Source organism: Poecilia mexicana, unplaced genomic scaffold, assembly GCF_051168715.1.
Source record: "Poecilia mexicana isolate PSO_F unplaced genomic scaffold, ASM5116871v1 scaffold_12, whole genome shotgun sequence".
NCBI lineage: Eukaryota > Metazoa > Chordata > Actinopteri > Cyprinodontiformes > Poeciliidae > Poecilia > Poecilia mexicana.
Window position 1 is genome coordinate 11998455 of NW_028263381.1, and position 18605 is coordinate 12017059.

General features: G+C 36.9%; 1 protein-coding gene across 3 annotated transcripts in view; it reads right to left on the reverse strand.

Moving 5' to 3' along the window:
* Positions 1–260: 260 nt before the first annotated feature.
* Positions 261–18605, reverse strand: part of znf618 (zinc finger protein 618) — a 42929-nt gene continuing 24584 nt past the window's right edge. For all 3 annotated transcript variants that reach the window (XM_088010927.1, XM_014986360.2, XM_088010926.1), the window contains exons 5-15: positions 17065–17154; positions 16464–16544; positions 14400–14489; positions 13797–13886; positions 13662–13682; positions 12273–12350; positions 9162–9209; positions 8687–8764; positions 7852–8010; positions 5917–7016; positions 261–5156 (exon numbers count right to left, since the gene is read on the reverse strand). In XM_088010927.1, the coding sequence (XP_087867053.1) occupies positions 4617–5156; positions 5917–7016; positions 7852–8010; positions 8687–8764; positions 9162–9209; positions 12273–12350; positions 13662–13682; positions 13797–13886; positions 14400–14489; positions 16464–16544; positions 17065–17154 (2375 nt within the window). In that variant the 3' untranslated portion in view covers positions 261–4616. The remainder of the gene's footprint in view (positions 5157–5916; positions 7017–7851; positions 8011–8686; positions 8765–9161; positions 9210–12272; positions 12351–13661; positions 13683–13796; positions 13887–14399; positions 14490–16463; positions 16545–17064; positions 17155–18605) is intronic.

The window sequence follows — 18605 nt, forward strand, 5'->3', positions numbered from 1 at the left end:
TTTTACGCTGCACGGGCATTGTTCACGAGTGAGGGGAAGGGAAAAAAAAAAGGGAGATCAACAGATGAATTGTTGCGACTGCTGCACCGGTCAGATGTGGTGAAGAGAAAGCGGCGCCGAAAGGCACTGCAAGTTAAATGCAAGAGAAAGCTTTGAGGGAAGCGTAGCTCTTGACCTTCGTCTTCACAGAAAACAGAGAACAAAACGACAAACAGATTACACACAAAAGTCTTTATACAAGAACTACAGCAAGCTTAGCATATTGTCACACAGAAGTTTAAAGTTTATTCACACATAACATACTACAGAGGGTAATGTATTCAAGAAACATTGAATAGCGCTGTCATATATGTCACAGGAAAAAAAAAAAAAAGAAAAAAAAATCAAAACCAAAAAGACAACCGTTTCTTTGCCGTTATATAAAAATATTGTTGCTACAAAAGTATAAATTAGGTTTACTAATAAGACAACTCAGATCTGAATCTACACAGAAGTCTGCTGCCAAAGTGCGATAAAAAGACTAGCTGAACAGAATCCAACATATTATTATTATTTTTTTTGCATTTTAGCTGAGTATAAAAAGGAAGAAATGCCTGTAAAATAGGATGAAAGCAACACCGAGTTCTTAACCTGAATTAATTAACTAGTTGAACAGATCTCCATGTTAGCATTCATTTACCACAACTTCACAACTGAACTTTTTATTATCTGAATAAGTTAAACCCCTTAAACAAAAGAAAACTTACAGCTGAGTTCAGCGCTTCTAGTATAAGTATCTAAGCTGACTTTTCTATTATATCAAAACTTTCTGAAATGCTACTGTAGAAAAAAGAGGTATAATGTTATTGGTGCTCCCCACTTTTTCTCTTGAATGAAGGCGCCCCCTTGTGGCATAAAAACAGCAGTTCTCCTGTATTTACAGAGTCCGTTTCTGAAAAGGGATGATGTCAACCTCTAAACACCAACCAGAAAACAGAATAGCTACTTCCACCTGGAGAGGCAGAAATTCAGTCAGAGTACCTTAAAGTAACATCATGTCAGAGCCAGAAGGATTCATTTTTATCTGATGAGAAACACTGGTTAATAATATTATATATGATTACTCTTATCAAAAGCATGCATATCTTAGTTATATTTTTCATTTAATCAACAAAAAAAAGGAATACTATTTCTAAGAAAATTTAATTTCTTGTCAACAATGGCATTTTGTCCCAGAGCATATCCTATTGGAAAACGAAAAAAAAAAAATAAAACAGTGAGAAAAATCCCTTCATCATTGAGCCCAGGAAAACTGTTGAAACCAGCAACCATGTACAGTATTTTGACCGTTTCTTAGATCTAACCCACATTTCAATGAACTGGTTTCTGAAAATCTCAATACTGCCTTCTGAGTGCTGAGGTAAAACATTGGATTGGTACTTGAAAAGTGTATTTCAAACAGATTTTACAGTCATTTTTTTTTCTTTTTAGCTTTTTTTTTTATTAAAATATAATAAACAAAATCAAAATATTCTAAGAAATCATAAAGTGGGGGTAGGGAGGTACGGGTGGCAAGGCCTTTAGGAACTTGGGAGAAAGAAAATCTACAGTCTACTTAAAAAAATGTAGCTAAACAAAAAAGTTTGCAAAGCAAATCCTCAGATCTTTGTCTCTTTTTTTTAAGTGTTTCATAAAATTAAAATCAGTCAAAAGGGGGGGAAAAAAGAGTTTGAATCAAAACTGGTACTGATCTGAAATTCTTATAAAAGATTAATCAGTTTTCTTTTTTTTTTCTTTTGGCTTTACAAACGTGTTACTATTCCCACAGATGTATTTTCATTTGCTGCACACTTACATTCACTTTAAACAAAACAGCCCTGCCTTTAGCCTTCCAATGTTCACTGCGAACTGCGTTAGTGTGATGCTGTCTGTGCAAAAGTGAGTGCTAACAGTGTTAAAAGAACTATGTTTCTGTGTACAGTCCATCAGTGTTTTCTGAGAAGGCTGCTGTTTGTACTGAAACTGTCATCATACAGGCTTCAACAGAAAAGAATCACCTGAAAGCTGCAAAACATCTCCTATAGTACAGTGTATAATATGCTAAGGGGATTTTGAGGTGTGGAGAAATATAAGTGTTTTTCTTTTTATTATTTTTATTTTACAAAGTGAAGGGTTACTTGGTGGGGTGGGAAATGAGAAAATAAATAACTGCACTGCAGCATTTAGGAGTATTAAGCTAAATTCAAGCTGTGTGAAAATACAATCTCAAATCACAGTATCAGTTTTGAAACGTCCTTCGTTGTGACACCAACAAAAATAATCTAAATACTCAAATTCGATTCTCATGTAGAGTCATTTTAAGTCTATTTATACAGTGGATACCTGTTTTAATGCTTAAGTTATTACTGACCTGTTTTATGAGCATACGTGCTCAGTTGATTTCACCTAATAAACATATAAATAAAGCACTTAAGTCACACAGTTGTACATGATTAAAAAAAAAAAAAGTCACCATGTGGACACTAGAGGACGCTGTTTCCAGCTATAAATTCCTGATACGTCTACACGAGTGGCCAAGAGAAAAGAAGCAAATGCTTAAACAAAAAAGAAGGCAATTAATGTACAAAACAAAGGCAAGACAACTGAAGGGTTACAGGTCGAGTCAAGGAAGAGACTTAAGGCCCAAAAACAGAGAGAACAAACCAGAGATTGAATAGTAATTACCAAAGGCAACAAACAGCAGTTTCCATTCTTCCAAGCCATTTAAGGAGGTATTAGCGCAATTTAATGTACACTCACTTCATGAACACACTTACGTTAAGTTTAGCGGATACACTGGTAGACCAAAACAACAAAACAAAATAAAATAAAGTAAAATTCCTCAGTGTTTCTTTTCGATGGCACCAGGTGTATTTTGGGTGGAATGGTTGAAAAACAAAGTCGTGGTTCGGTATCCACCTCAGCACTGAGGTCACAGTTTGGTTTCTTTTTAGGTACAGTGAGGAAAAAGTGGCGGTGCCTGCTCGGATGTGCTCATTCCTGAGAAAATCCTATTGATTTTACAAACGTTAAAACGATTTGATGCGGATTGATGACTTGCGTTGTGAGAACAGTCAGATAACGGGACCTGTGTGCTGTATTAAAGCTTATTGCCTTAAAAGTGGAAATCTATAGCTCAAAATAGGAAGACGATGTTTATAGTAGGATGATAAAACTGGGAAGCAACAATAAATAAACCAGCACACTTCCAATGGACTGTATTTTTCTTCTAAACGAGCTTCAAAAAAATAAAAATAAATACATATACATGCTGAAAAATGCCATTATGGAATAAACTCGTGCAAGCAAAGCTCACCAAGTGAATGATAAGCTGTTCTTTTGAGAGTCCAGGTACAATGTCTGAATCTAAAACAAAAGCATTGACGCTACTCGTCGATAGCGGGTGCAAAGTGATGTGGCATTCCTGAATTACCAGCACTTGTAACCATTAAGCTAGTGAAATCAACTGTAGGAGGTTTTTAAGCAATATACTACCTGGGTTGTGCTGTTTTTAAAAACAATAAAACATTTTAAAAGTTATTATATCATAATGTTATGGAATACATTTCAGGAGTAATCCAGCTCTAACAAGTACGACTGAACAATTTCATTAAAAGACGCAAAACGAAAAATATTCAATTGGATGCTTTCCTCTTTTAATCCTTCAACTTCTATTAATTTCAGATCTGTGCAAGTCTAACGGTTTGACTTGCATGTCAAGAAGCAACGAAAAAAACAATTTCAGCAATTTTCTTCACCGTTTCTAATTAAAAAGGAAAGCATCACATAAAATTAGTTACCTTCTCAGTTGAGAAAAAAATGCATGCAGTGCATGCAAATCCTCCAGCGCTACATTTTCTGGCCGTCAAAGCATCTGCAACGCTTAAGCTCCGTTTTCTGCCCATTGTCCGACGTCGACTAAGCTGAAGTTTTTTCCATTTTAGGTGTGTTGTGTAAGAAAATCCTAAACCTAGTGCACCTAATTTTCAGAAGTGCAGTGGCAGTGAAGATTAACTACGTAATTCTTTCGTTGTACGCCCTAAATATACTGCTACAGTAGTTTGCCGTTATCTCCCTCCTGAACGGTTTTGAGAAGTAGGTTGTTTTGTTGTTTTTTTTTCCAGAGGTGTGTAACAGTAGGCCGAAGCAGTGAGAGCTCTAATTACCTGAAAATGTTGTCAACCAGTGAGAGTAACAGCATCGTAGCCTTGTAGAGGTTTAATCATTAGGCTGGAGTAATTTAAATCACTGACTGTGACAGATGAAATTCTTCCTGCTCACACGTGCGTCTTAAACCAAGGGCCGCGCACCAAACAGGACTGTCTCGTCTTGTCAGAGATACCGTTCCACCCCTGCTCTTTGCTCTGTACTTTACATCAGCCCAGTCCTCACAAAATATATAAAAAGCCATTTAATTTTATATGTGTGTACAGTCTTTGCAGTGTGTGTGTGTGTGTTTTTCTGTATTATTCTGCCTTGAGGAGTCTTTAGTTTTCTTACACACTGATGTTTACAGTTCATCTAAACCTACAGTACATAAATATTCAGTCATTGGTTGGATGATCGTTTGGTTGATTACGGACTGATGGGTTGCTTTTCTAACCCATATTGGAGCGAAGGAAAATGAGTTTGTTCATCTCCTCAGCAGTGACCTGCTGCCTCCTCTTCATTGCCAGACTTTGTTCACACACAGTCACACACTCACTGCGTATGCCCACCGCAGGCACGGCGAGAAGCCACAGCGCCAAGCGAGCGAGCCTGGGGAACTTCTCACTCACTGTCGAGCTCCAGTACTGAAAGAGGTCAGGTGTGCCTTGGACAAGTGGTTCGGCCAGGTACTGAAATATCTCTTGCCTAACTTGTCCCGGACCTTCGTCGTTCCCCGAAACCAGAGAGGAGCCTCTCGAGGGTCCGCCGTTGTTTCCAGCGCCATCTACACGGCTTATTTTCGGGGTGGGAGGGCCGTCTCCATCCCTCTCTTCTCCGCTAGAACCGCCTCCACCGCTCAGACTTCCATCCCTGGTTTCAGCAGCCATTTCGCAGGCACGGGAAATGATGTCCTCGTGCTGGTAGGCTGGAACTGAACGCAGCTTGAGCTGTGGGTCCAGGACCATGGCTACCTGGTGGGCTCTTTCAACCTGCAGAGAGAGAAATATCACCGATTATTTAAATGAACACCAAACAGAATTATTCATAACCAATTATACAGCGTTCTGTACAGATATTCAGTGTTTTATTGGGGTGTTTTACAGACTAATACAAAGTTGACACGGTACATATTCATTTAAAATGTTTCCGAAAAAGAAAAAAAAATTGAAATGCATTTATTTTCACACCCTCTGAGTCTCTTTTATGCAATACAGTTATTTAAGGTACGCCTCTACCGGCTTGTTTCAATCTTAAATAGACTTTTTTTTCAATTGTGCTTGTTCTTATTTGAAAAATAGCTCAAGTTCGGTGAGTTTTAACGGAGAGCAACTGTGAAAAGCAATTCTTAAGACATGCAAGTGAATCCCAGATGCATGTAGATCTGGACTTTGATATGATCATTTTAACATGTGAACATGCATTGATCTAAACTGTTCCATTGCAGCTCTGCTTGTACGTTTCGGGTAGTTTTACTGACCATGGTCTCTGTTTGGATTGAACAATTTATTATCTTTAAGGTTTTTCCTAAGAAGAGCATCCCCACAACATGATCCTATCACCACCAGTATAAATAATTTTGCAAGGTTCTGTATATCAGAGACACTAGTTCAATAAGATGAATCAATTTTTTTTCCCTTTTTATCAAGCTTAGAGTCTGACAGCTGTAATCTTTTATTAAATTTATTTCTTTTTTTTTTCAGAAGAAAATACAGTTCAGGAAACAAGAAGGAAATATTATCAATTTTGTACCTTAAAGTTTTCCTTGAGGGCTTCAAGGAAATAGTGGCAGAGTTTGCTAGCGGTGCCGGTCCCAGCCTCCCCAGCTTTAGATGTGAAGAACTTCTCCAAGCGCAGATAGACAGGCAGTACTTGCTGTAGGGTTGGTCTCCTCTGGCTGCTCAGCTCCAGAGCTGCCAGGCGAAGAGGTGCCAGGAGACAAGCCAGGGTGCTTAGCAGATGTTTGTTAAGTCCTTGAAGAAGTGGCGCGGTGGACTTACTGCGGCCATAAGCCTCACAGATGTGTTCGAAGTGTGCGTGGACCTGCAGGAGGGCCTCTGCCATGCGGTCCCAGCATGGAGGTGTGGGGCATTGTGCAGGGGAGCCTTGTGTACTTTCCTCAGTTGTGCTTGTGGATGTGTTGAAGCACTGTTCCTCACGAAGGGCCAGCGTGGAAGAGGAGGCGATGTCTCTGCAGGTTGAGAGAAGCTCGGCTAACTCGTGAAGCCCTCGAGCCTGGAGGCTGCGTTTCCCGAGAACCGCCTGAACGACGGCGCCGAGCGAACACCCCGCACACCGCAAGCATATTCTTCCCCGCCCGCCGCTTCCCAGCGGCGACCCTGCGAATCCGGCTGCCCACAGTCGAGGCTCGGAGACGTACACGGTTCGAATGTCCGACATGACAAACTCAGACAGCACGTTCTGCACCCAGTGGTGAATCTGCTCGGGCCCCTCCCTCAGCTCCGCCTCCCTCACGCCGAGCACGTAACGTTTGAGGCGGGACCCCTCCACCTGGTAGGCTGTGAGCACGTAGCAGGCGTCTGGGCCAGAGGTTTGGGAGTGGCAGGTCACTGCGATGCCCAGCGAAGCATTGGAGCCCAGGGCACACGTGACTTTGACTTTCACTTGGTTGTACATGCGGGGGAGCTGGCGCAGTGCCAAGGCACTCATGTTGCCAAGAGCGTCGCGGGTGGAGTAGGCACCGTGACGAGCCCCTGTGTCCACAAGGGTCTGTGCCAGCTTCAGGAAGTCTTTGCTGTTTAGCACATTGAGCATGTTCAGATCAGAGCACATTACCCGTAATAGGCGCTCAGCCACCTGCTGTCTCTCCTTCTCAGGTAGCCCATTGTTCTCTGCCAGTTGAGTCAGATGGATTACCAGGGAAGAAGAAGAAGAAAAAAAGAAAAAAACAGAAAAACAGAGATAATCAGTATTATTATTTGAAGTATTTCATGGCTTGATTCCAATATTTGACATGCTGGAAAAAAAAAACAAATGTGGCTGAAAATGTCCTGAAAATAACATGAAAAACATATAACATTACTAATATACTATATAAATATTAATGTCCCAATCCAACTTTGAATGCTGGATCTGAGTTCCTTACTAAAGTGCTCTCAAAAACACATGTTAACATATTCCCTGTGATTTGATGCCAGTTGCACCCATAGTGTTACAGGGTGAGCCGTGTTTTCCACGGCTAGTTTTGAAAAAAAAACAAAAAAAAAACAAAAAACAAAAAAAATACGAACTTCTTTGGTGGTGCAAAAACTGCATTATAGGTGATAGTCAATGCATTGTTTATTTAGCTATTTAGTCTGGGTTAACAATCTAAGTGAAACTATAAAAGAGCTACTGTTACCATCAACTCTGTCTACGTTTCTTTAACATAGAAATAAACCTGGACCAGTGCATCTGCTTTGGGTGATATTACATCAGAACATTAAAGAAGCTTTTGTAACCTAGATAACCTCATGTTGGAACAGCACTTTAACTCTGTGCTGCAGAAACCTGTTGGCACTTAATTTAAAATTACTAGGGTTGGCACTGATAAAAATCTTAATCAGGATATCCCTAATACCAATACACTAGTATAGCTGTAGATATCAAAAGAAAGATGAAAGAGGGAGGGTTCATTTACATGTTATGTGCCTACACCCTTAGACTTAATGAGCTAGCAGTACTTACGGCTGAGTGTATGGTTCCTCTGAGAGATACTTTGAGGCTGGATTTGTATTTTCACTGAGGGATGGGCCTGAGCCTGGGACCCTCTCCACAGCTGCTCTTGAGGACCCGAAGCTGAAGAGGTTTTGGGAGAGTCCCCTTTGGTGTGGTTCTCATTATCAGCTGAAAAAAGACAGATGGCAGAAAAAGCATCCATCAATAGAGTACATCTTGGGAAACCAGTAGCGAAACTGTAAAACAAAGGTATGAAAATTTAGGGATAAAAAAAACAGGAAAAAAAATATTAAAATTATGCGCTCCACAACCCTGACTCATTAATAGATGAATCATCTTTCCAATCAGTGGTGTACATTTTTAAACTTTTGAGTGAGTGCTAAGCGTCTGCTCCTTTACAAGATCAAACTCAACTGTTTATGCCAGTCTCTAAAATTCATTAAAACCACTTAACTACAAACATAAATATTTAAGTGCATGGGTGCGAAATGGTTTGTTTACTGGCACAAAGCGGAAATACGCTGGAACGAAATGGACTGTCTGGGTATAAACAAGGGTAAAAACCGGAAAACGTCCCACAGCCAAACAAAAGACACGCAGCTGATTAAGTGTATGATTCTCAAAGTATTTTTCAACAAGACAAAGACCACAGCAGCTTCAGGTCCAGATCTGCAACAACCCTTATAGCAATCTCTTTCTTAAAACTCAGCATTAATATTGAGCACAACTTTAAAAAAAAAAAAAAAAGACTACACCTCAAACCTCGTTGCCAATGAGGACTTGTGCACATTATTCATTTGTCTCGGTGCTAAGCTCAAGGCTTAATCTGTATTCGTAAACTCACCAGCGTGCGACTGCATGTGCTCCAGGAGGTTGTTGTAGAACTGGAACTGGATGCCACAGGCACCACAAGTGTAGGGCTCTAAAAAGATCACAACGCCCAACAGACTGTTGACTCTTTGTCATCAGAATAATAAAAAAATACTGTGCATTTGTCAACCTGGCTAATATTTCCCTTGATCTGTCATGGATTGATCGAATTCAGTTCAACTATCATATGACTGTTTAGGGTGTTTGCAGGTTACTGTGATTCAAGACAAAATCACATCCAACATAGAAGCCCCTCCTTATTCTGTTAGTACTTTGGGCTATTTTAGTCTTTAGTAACTGACTCTATGAAAGCAAAAAAAGTAAATAAATAAATAACAGAAAAAAAACAGCATTTACATCTTAACTTAAACAAAAAAACAAAAAAAAAATTGGAAAGTTGGAGTCCAGAAGAATAGCACAATGTTTTAATTTTTGGCACTATTACTTACTTTGTGATGTAGAGAAGGTGGTGGCCACCAGAGGGCTCGGAGTTCCTGCTGACAAGAGGAAAGGGAAGGATTTAAAGCTACAGACACTGTGGTGCAGGCCTTTCTGCATCACTCTTTCCCTTTCTTCATTAAATCTGTCCAACTCCAGATTCTCTGCTTCTATTTTTGCAACAATAATCCAGGGTGGACTTATTCAAAAACAGGAGTATCAAATAACAAAAGGGTGTAAATGCATTTTTTTTTTTAAAGCAAAAACCAAAGAGCAGCCTAATAAAACATGAAAAGGCCTTCATCTTTAGAGCCATAAAGGCTAGTCGCAGCATCATCAGGGCTGCTTTGATATAGTGTAGCTAAAGCCTGTATGGTCAGCTTTAATCTTAGACCCTGTAACTGCAGTCGCAAATAGCCTATAATCATGCTACCAAATTTAAACTTCCAAGTCCACACAAGCAATAATAATGCTAAGCTAATAATCTTCATCACTGTGTGTTTTGGTCTGGTTGCTTTTACATGATTATATGGCAACTAATATTTTAATTAGCGATCACTACACAAACAAAAACAAAACCTTCTTTTAAATCTCCAAAATTTGGCAACACTTTCCCTCAAAATGAACTTCGCCGAGCTTTTACCTGCAAGCGTGTTTGCAAAAAGATGAGAGGTTATTAAATTTATTAAATAAATAAATTTATTAAATAGGAATTTATTGCAGTGAAACCATGGACTAGCTCAGGCAGCTGTGGAAATCCTTGAGCTGCTGGGATGATTTGCTAATCCCTGGACTTCTATTCTATTTTGGTTACAGATCCCAAAACAGTCATTTTCTGTCATAATTGTTATGATCCAAGCTCCCAGGATTATTTATTGTTTGGCAGTAGAAACTGCCTTATTTTCTACATTTAAAAATAAGTAAATGCAATGGTTAAGACAGCCTCTTATTAGTCAATCCCTGCCCAATTAAATGGGAGTATAGAAAACCTAACAATCCCGTGGGATGTTGTTTTTTTTCCCCCCCCCCTCTTTTTTCCTCCCATGAACTCACAAAAATAAAGATTAATGCTTTCTGAGCTCTTCATGTGCATCTCGTTTTGGTTTGACAATTTATTTTGGTTTTCACTTTTACTTTGTGAATTATGCCTTGGGATGTCTGCTGGAACTCCAGGGGGCTTCTGTTGATGAGCTTTGTGCAGCCAGGCAATTTTATGTTATTAGGATGCTGTTTTTTTTTTTTTTGTTTAATACGTTCTAGATTAAGATCGTATATACAAAATTAACTTTATAGCATATGTAGTCTTCTGGTTTGATCATAATATACTCACACAGTAACACTTTGAATGTTTGGCTTGTATTAGGTTTTGTGTCAAATTAAAAAGCACCATATTAAAATAAAGCAGGTAATGAACATACTTTTAAAAAATAAAATTATACATTTTTGTATTAAAATGTTTTTTATTGACCTGATGCAACATTCTAAATCCTAAATTTCATGTCTGCATCAGCTGCAAGTTAAAAATCATTAAAAATCAACAAAATTAACAAAAATAAATCTTCCGTCTGCATGTAATTAATCTTCATGTGTTATTATGTGTAAATTGAGTTACTGAAATAAAATAATGTTTTAATAATATTTTTTTCAAATGCATCTGAAAGTAATTTTTAGATGCTTATTATTAGTTATATGCAAATTCTATCCAATTTTATGCTTTCTGAAAATGTATGACCAATTTTAAGTCTTTCTAATGTGTTATAGGTCATAATTTTTTTATTTATTTTTTTTTCATGGTTAGGGTTTGGAAGTCAAGCTTTAATTCAAACAACAGTTTTCAGTCTTTGTCTCGTATGAAAACTTTCTCATTAAGGTATTTGGCATGTCCGTATGTGACAGTTTAGGTCAAGTCATTGAAAATTATTTCAACAGAAAAATCTTCCCAAATAGATAAAGTTGACAAACGCTGAGCTTCTGCAAAAACATTCCTAAAGCTCTGACCTCAAACCTCAAGAAAATATTTGGTTCATGCTTCGGTGCCAGGACACAAACCGATTTAAATGAACTGCATCAACTCTGCCAAAAAAAACTGTAATCAAAGACTCAAACAGGGTTACACTAAAATCTGGTTAATCGCTACAAGAAGCATGTAGTCAAATGGCAGAAAGACATTTAGCCAAATATTAGAGGCGGTGTAAATATATTTTTGGAGTCTGTGATTTTTGTCCTGCGTGGATAAGAAGAAAGTCCAATATAAATTCAAACTTGTGCATCAAAATGTTACTTTTTGTGCAGTGGAAACTAAACACTAAAAACTACAAGTATAAAAATACTGGTCTAACTCCAGTCCAGGCTTGTTCCCCAATGAGTAAAATATAAATGATTCAGTGCAAAGTATTTTAGAGATAAATTGCAAAAATTAAGGAATGCTACTTTTAATAATAATATTAAAATTAAAATGCAACAGTTTTTCTTAGTTGTTCACTTCTGAACCGAGACTGTTGTTAAAATCAGTAGTGATGCAATAAGAGTGGTAAAACACACCCTGGTGCAAGCTATTTTTAAACATGTGGTTAGCATCTATTTTAAAAAGAGTAAACATTTAAAAATAACATTTCTCAAATTCAAACTGGATGTTGTCTTGCTGCTTGTACTACTCTGAAACAAATGCCGACTTTAAATGTTTTGCACATCATTGCACTCTAATTTATGATGCATTGTTTTTCACCAACCATTTTCTACTAGAAGAGGGTTACGCAGTTCTGTTTGAAAATCTGGGGTAATATAAAGTAGCTGTTTATAAAAGAGAAAGCATGATTTTCAAAAGCATCTCTAGTTTCATGATCAGAGTGGGGAGATGAAAAATATTATTTTCAGCTCTCAGAATTGAGTTTTATATAGTAACAATTGATGCGAGGTAGGTCACTCAAACCTCTATACGCAGACTCCATTTCAATTTTCAGCCCAGCAAAGAGTAGCAAAACAATATCTGCTGAGAGCGTCTGAAGCCGACAGAAACAAATATCTGCTTAGCAAAACATAAAAACACATCTCCCACTTTGAGCAGAAATAATACATTTCCATGCACAGTTAGAAATGCACTAAACAAGACACTAAGTGCTTACCACTTGAGTTCTGCGAACTGTTTGTATCAACCAAACTGGTCTGAATCGCGCTCTCTAATTTCCGTCTAAATGGGCTGTCTACAAGGGAAAAACAGGAGAAACAATAAGTGGCATACTCATAAAAAAAACAAGTGACCTGCGCATAAAAAAACCCCCAAAAAGGGCAAAAATATTTTAAATTCAAGCTACGAACACCCACAACTATTAGGTTGAAGCAAAATTAATGGCATGCAGTGTACATTTAATTTTAATCTGCAGCATTGAAATCAATCATACTGACAGGTTTGAATAAGGATCCAAATGGTCATATTACATTTAAATATGGGTTTAATTCTGCCTATTCGTTTCATCTTTTTGACCCACTTCTACGAAGCGAGTGTGTGCCGTGCTTTAAATAGGCTGAGTGCTTCTTAGCAGAAAGATAGGTTGGGGAGGTGGGGGATGGTGTGGCAAGGCGAAATGAGACTCAAAAATTGCACTACCATTTGAGAATTTGTCAATTTTTGCTAACCTAAAAACGATGATTGTTGACTTTTTTATTTTGCATCTTTTTTTATCTTTTGTGTTAAAATTCCTTTGCTTATTTTAGTTACACGAATGGCCAAGAGCATTTGCTGTCTATTTTTTACAAGATCATTTCACAAGAGCAAAGCAACTTTGCTTTTTCTGCATATATTTAAAGTGAAATCCAGCAAAAGGGGTTTAAAACCCCAGGATGATATGATACAAATAAGGACGCCCCGATACCAAGTATTATACCAGGGCTCTAGTATTTTTAATGAGAGGTATCAATTAAAAATACCTCTCAACTAACTAAATCCTCTGTACTTGTTATTGGTGTAACATGTATAATTTTGTTACACATAAATCACATCTAAAATACCGGTAAATAAAAATCATAGCCAAATCTGTATTACAGTCCCTCCACACGTCTTCCTGATATTGTGGGAGGAGTCTTTGTCTTGTGATCCCAAAGTTGTTGGTTCAATTCAAGCTTTATCGCCAAATTGCCAAGTCCGTGTATGAATGTGTGCGTGTTTTCACTGTTAAGCGCTTTCATTGTGACTAGAAAAGTGAAGCATAAATTCTAACAAATCTATGCATTATAACAAATCTTTACACTGATAATGATTATGAAAAGGAAATGGAGGCTAAAATGTTTGATGAAGTAATGAAAAAAATCACAACCCCCACCGGAAAACTCAATATTAGTGACAGTTTGTTTTTGTTTTTTTTTTTGCAAAAACATTTTCCTGGTATGGTAAGGATGAATGTTTTTGTCATTAGGCTCAAAATGAAATTAAATAAAGCTTTGTTAATACACTGTTAGCTTTATAAAAATCTGAATGCTCTCTCTTATGTGTAGCATCAAAATAAAATAAAACTTACTGCTCAGTGCTTTGCTCAGACCTGTAACAACAGACAAAAATCATTCTGAGTTTGAAGCTTTGTTCAGAAGGGTATTATTTGTCCAACTTCACATAGCAATAAACAAAAACGTCACAAAATAAGCCCCATACTTACTTTTTATCTTATTAGCTTGGCTGTGGCTAAATTTGCTCATGTCCAGGGTACCACATTCTTGTACACGTGAAGTCTTCAAATCAAATGACCCTATAACAAAAGTATCTGGGAGTCATATACACACCAATGTAAGACTTAGATGCTCTACATGTTCATAGAGCTTCTGATAGTAAATCAGTATAACTGCAAACTCCTATAATATATTAGATAATAAAGCAATGTAACTGTTTAGTGAGAAGATTCCTTTTTACAAAGGTAGTTTGTGATTTTTTTTTCATCTGGAACTTAATTAATTAATGCTTTTATGATTAAAGTCAAAACTCGGCAGACTTCAAGCCACCATTAAACCCGACGAGGCACAAATAAACTAATCAAACTGTTCTTATTTGGTTTAATTTCCTCATTTTTTCTTGGTAATTGAACATGTCAACGTCATCTTACTTGTATTGAAGTAAAAACAAACAAACAATTACGGCACATTTATAGGGATATTCCACAAAGCTGTAATGTAAAAACAATATTTTTCCACCATTCCTCTAATTTGTTCTAAATGAAATTTTAGTTGCATGACGTTTTTTGGCTTGGTGCTGCAATCAGACTCACCCAATGGTGTATGAAGAGCAACATGCTCCTGGTATGGGTTGAAGTATTTGTACTGCTTCCCACAGAACTCACAAACATAGCTCCCAGTTTCTGGAGATGAAAATAAACACGATTAACTTGTTAATTACTCCAATAAATACAGAAACAATCACATTTGCCATCAGGAAAAAGAGGAAATAAGAGACTAAAATAACACTGGTGATTATGTTTGAAGAGCAGACTTTGTGTTAAGCAGTGTCTGTCCCCTCATACAGGTGCATTTAATTTAATAAAAATATCACTGAAAATTATCATTTCAATATGTATTTTTATTTATTTCAATAATTCAATTCAAAAAGTGAAACTCATTTTATATAGATTTATTACACACAGGGATATAATATGGGAAATGATTTGTTTAAAGTTGATGTTTAAGGCTTAAACCTAATGAAAACAACGAATTCAATTTCTCACAAAAAAGTTATATTATATAAAACTAATAAAAATGATTTAAACCTTGCCACTGCCAAACGCTTACATGTCAGACAATGACATGTCTGTAAGGACACCGGTGTCAGTCAAGAAGCTGATACAGAATCTCCGTCTGATGGCTTTTATCAGAGAAAAGTTATTTTTTTCAATTCAGTTGGAAATCAAGGTTCTAGGAGTCTAGACTAAATATGGAGATGTACAGAATTTAAATTGTCTGAAGTCCACTTTGAAATTTCCTAAATCAGTGATGGTGTTGGTCCGCAGTATTTTATCAAATCACCAGCCAACAACTGGAAAAGTGGGCTGGCACTTTCCACCAGCCCACTTTACAAAACTATTAATACCTTTTTTAGGGAAGAATCTCTTGTGTACTGTCAGGAGGAAGATGAGAGACATCAGAGTCAGCAATGAAGAGCAAACAAAGGCCGCTACAACTCAATCTGGGCTTCCTTAACTCCGCAGCGGAGCTACAGGATGATCACATCCAAGCCATGCCACACTAATGCAGTAAATCATGCAAAAGAGGGTTGGAACAAGACCGACAACAGGGCCTGTACTGTATTATGCAGTGCATGGACATGCTTTTCTTAATGCTAAAATTTCTCTTCATCAAAAAAAATCTTTTTGTCAATCTTCTGTAACATTTCACTTTTCTCAGAATTTTTATTTTTTATTTTTTAGGACCCCTAAACATAATTCACCAAAATTAACAAACACTTGAAATACATCATGATATGTATAAAGAATTGATAAAAAATTAGCTTCACTTTTTGAATTAATACGGTTAAAGTCATGCGTACAGGATCAAATTTATACATACATCCCTAATAATGCTGGAATAAATGTAACGATGCTGAGGATCAACTGTGTGCTTTTTGTAAACAGCAACAAGATCCAGGTATAGGTTTGGTTGGATATTTGAACAATCATTTTGTTCTCTGATTAAAGCCTATTTTACACATTTGGGAATAACCTGCTAAAGAGAATGGGAAGCTACATTTAACATAAAATGAGAATTTGTTGTTTCATCATGCTTCAGTAAATCCATGATCTAGAAGTCTTCTGTGGAAACACTCATCCTCAGCTGATATGTAGGTGTTTAACAGGGCACCAGTGGTTGATTAGCTAGGACATGCTAGCAGGGTAAACCTGCTAAGCACTACAAATAAAATTCTTCTTATTGCTGATTCTATGTTAAACTCTCTATGCACATTTTACTTGTCCAGTCAACAAGACAAGATTCTACAACATCTCTGCACAATAAATGAGTCAATCATCCAATTTAACTTGGGAGCATGTTGGCTAAAACCGACTGCCGACATGTAGCACCTGGCAATTCAAATTAAATCAACTAAAAAGAACACTGGAAACAGATATGATCTAAAATGTACTTAAAAAGTTAGAAACTATAGATAATAGTAACCGAAAAACTTGGGTAGGACCTTTTCTGATGGTTTACACTGACTGGAAAATAGGTTTGGGTTTGTAGTGTGCGATTTGTTATGGGACTTTTTAAAACGTAACAAAAAGTAAAGCAATTTTGAGAACCATAGTAGCCTATGTTTAAACAAACTACGAGTACTTCAGTCTTACTTGGTCCAATTTTCTGATAGGGTTCAATAGGCTCCTCCTCTTTAAGGCCATCAACAGGTAGAACCACCTGCTCATACGGATCTGAGAGAGACGGAAACATAAGCACTGACATGCTGGTGGTATTCTTAAGTAATACAAAAAACAACTTGTTACAGTAGATTATGTTTTAATCTGCTCTTCACTAATGCTTCATGACATTAGCTAAGAGGCATTATTTACTTAGTAGCATAATAATAAAAATTTCATCAATGCTAATAACTGAATTACAGAATGCAACTATTAGGGGTATTTTTTTTTTTTTTTTTTACCGATGCAACAATATACCATTTGTCTATAATTTTTTAAACTCCACACTACACTCTGAAAAAGGATACCCAGGCATTGTGATTAAACAATAACATTCTTGATAAAAGTTTGCAAGAGATTTGAGGGAAAATATAAACTAAGGCATGTAGCACAATACACAATGAGAGAGTTGCAAACATAACTGAATCAAATCAAGAGGTCCAAATGAGGAGCTTAACTCTACTGGTTTCATTATCAGACCTCAGGTTTCAAAGACAATCATATTTTTGATGTAACTTCTAAAACTTGAGGTTACCATCCACTGCGTGCAGGTCACGGTGCTCCTGGAAACAGCTGTAGTATTTGTACTTCTTGCCACAGATGTCACAAGAGTAACGGAAGCTACCTGCAAATGAACAGAAGAGAAGCAAAGTTTATATTTTCCAACGTAAGTTCAGCTAGACAGAGGATTTCAATTGCTGTAATGTTTACATTTAAGAGACAAAAAACAATGAAGAATGAATTATGGGTCAATAATCACCAGCCGGCAGCAACAGATATGTTTCTGCATTTTAAATATAAGAAAACAGGAATGTTACATGCAAAGAAGGTGCAATGCATACACAGGAGTTTCTACATAAAAACCCCAGCGTACTATAAGCCTGGCGGGCTACCAGGCTTTACTTGGCCCCCCACCAGGTTAAGCTCTGTCTTAAATAGTTGTTTTTTTTATACACCAGTAACAGGGACAGTAAAGATGGATTAAGCGAGGGTTATAGTTGACACGTTGGTCTCTCTTCACCAGTGATTCACAAATCAGTCTTAGGCAGAACCATAAAAAATGATTTATGTTCTGCTTTCAGTCTTTCTTCAGTGGAGAAAGATGCATGCATCACAGAGATGAAATTAAATCACACAGAAAGAGGAATCTGATGATAAAATGAAAACTCAATGACATGGCTGGCAAATTTTTGTAAAAAAAACATTGAAGAAGAAAAAAAAACATGACGCGCCTTTATCCTACAAGAGTGATCTGTAAACTGCTTTATATGAAAGGCAGAACCTGACTGATGTAGAATATTGTTTGTTAAAGTTAAAATCAATAAGCTTCAAAGACTTTACGATGTCATAAAAGTCAGCTTAAAATAGATATACGTAGATGCAAGCAAACCCATATGTCAATAACAGCAACATTTTAATATATAAATGCTGCATTAAGTGCAAACAAAACATGGAAAAAAAAAGTTCAAATATCTGCAATGTGTTTCCAAGAGAAACCGATGCAAACAGAAAAGCATAACGCAACAAGATAAAATCTAATTCTAACTATATCTCTTCGACAGAGGAAGGTTTATTCTTCTCTTGATAATTAAATATCAGACTTATGTTTCCCGTGATGTTCCTTTTCCCCTGGAAAGCAACATTCATGTGGCTTATATCATTTGACAATTAGGCAACAAACTACATTTTCTTCCATAATTTCTATACTGGGAGTGTTAATGACAAATTTTGGATTTTATTTGAGTTTGACTATTTCCAATTTTAACCGATTCAATTTTTTAAACAAGAACTATTAAATATAAGAAAATAAAAAGTGCTACAGATTCTTTGATACAGGCATTAGCTTTAAATCGGACGAAAGATGAAGGAATAATAGGATTATCTCCACTCATTATGTCCCTAACCTTTATCTGATCTTTAATAAACTCAAAACCAAGGGCTTTGAAGTATATTGAAGCCTTTTATGGACTAAAAAATAAGGGGTTCCATAGTTTAGATGCATTTAATAAAAAATAAAATAAAATAAATTAATTTTTCACCTTTTTAATTGCCAACAACTGATTATGGTTGCTTAAA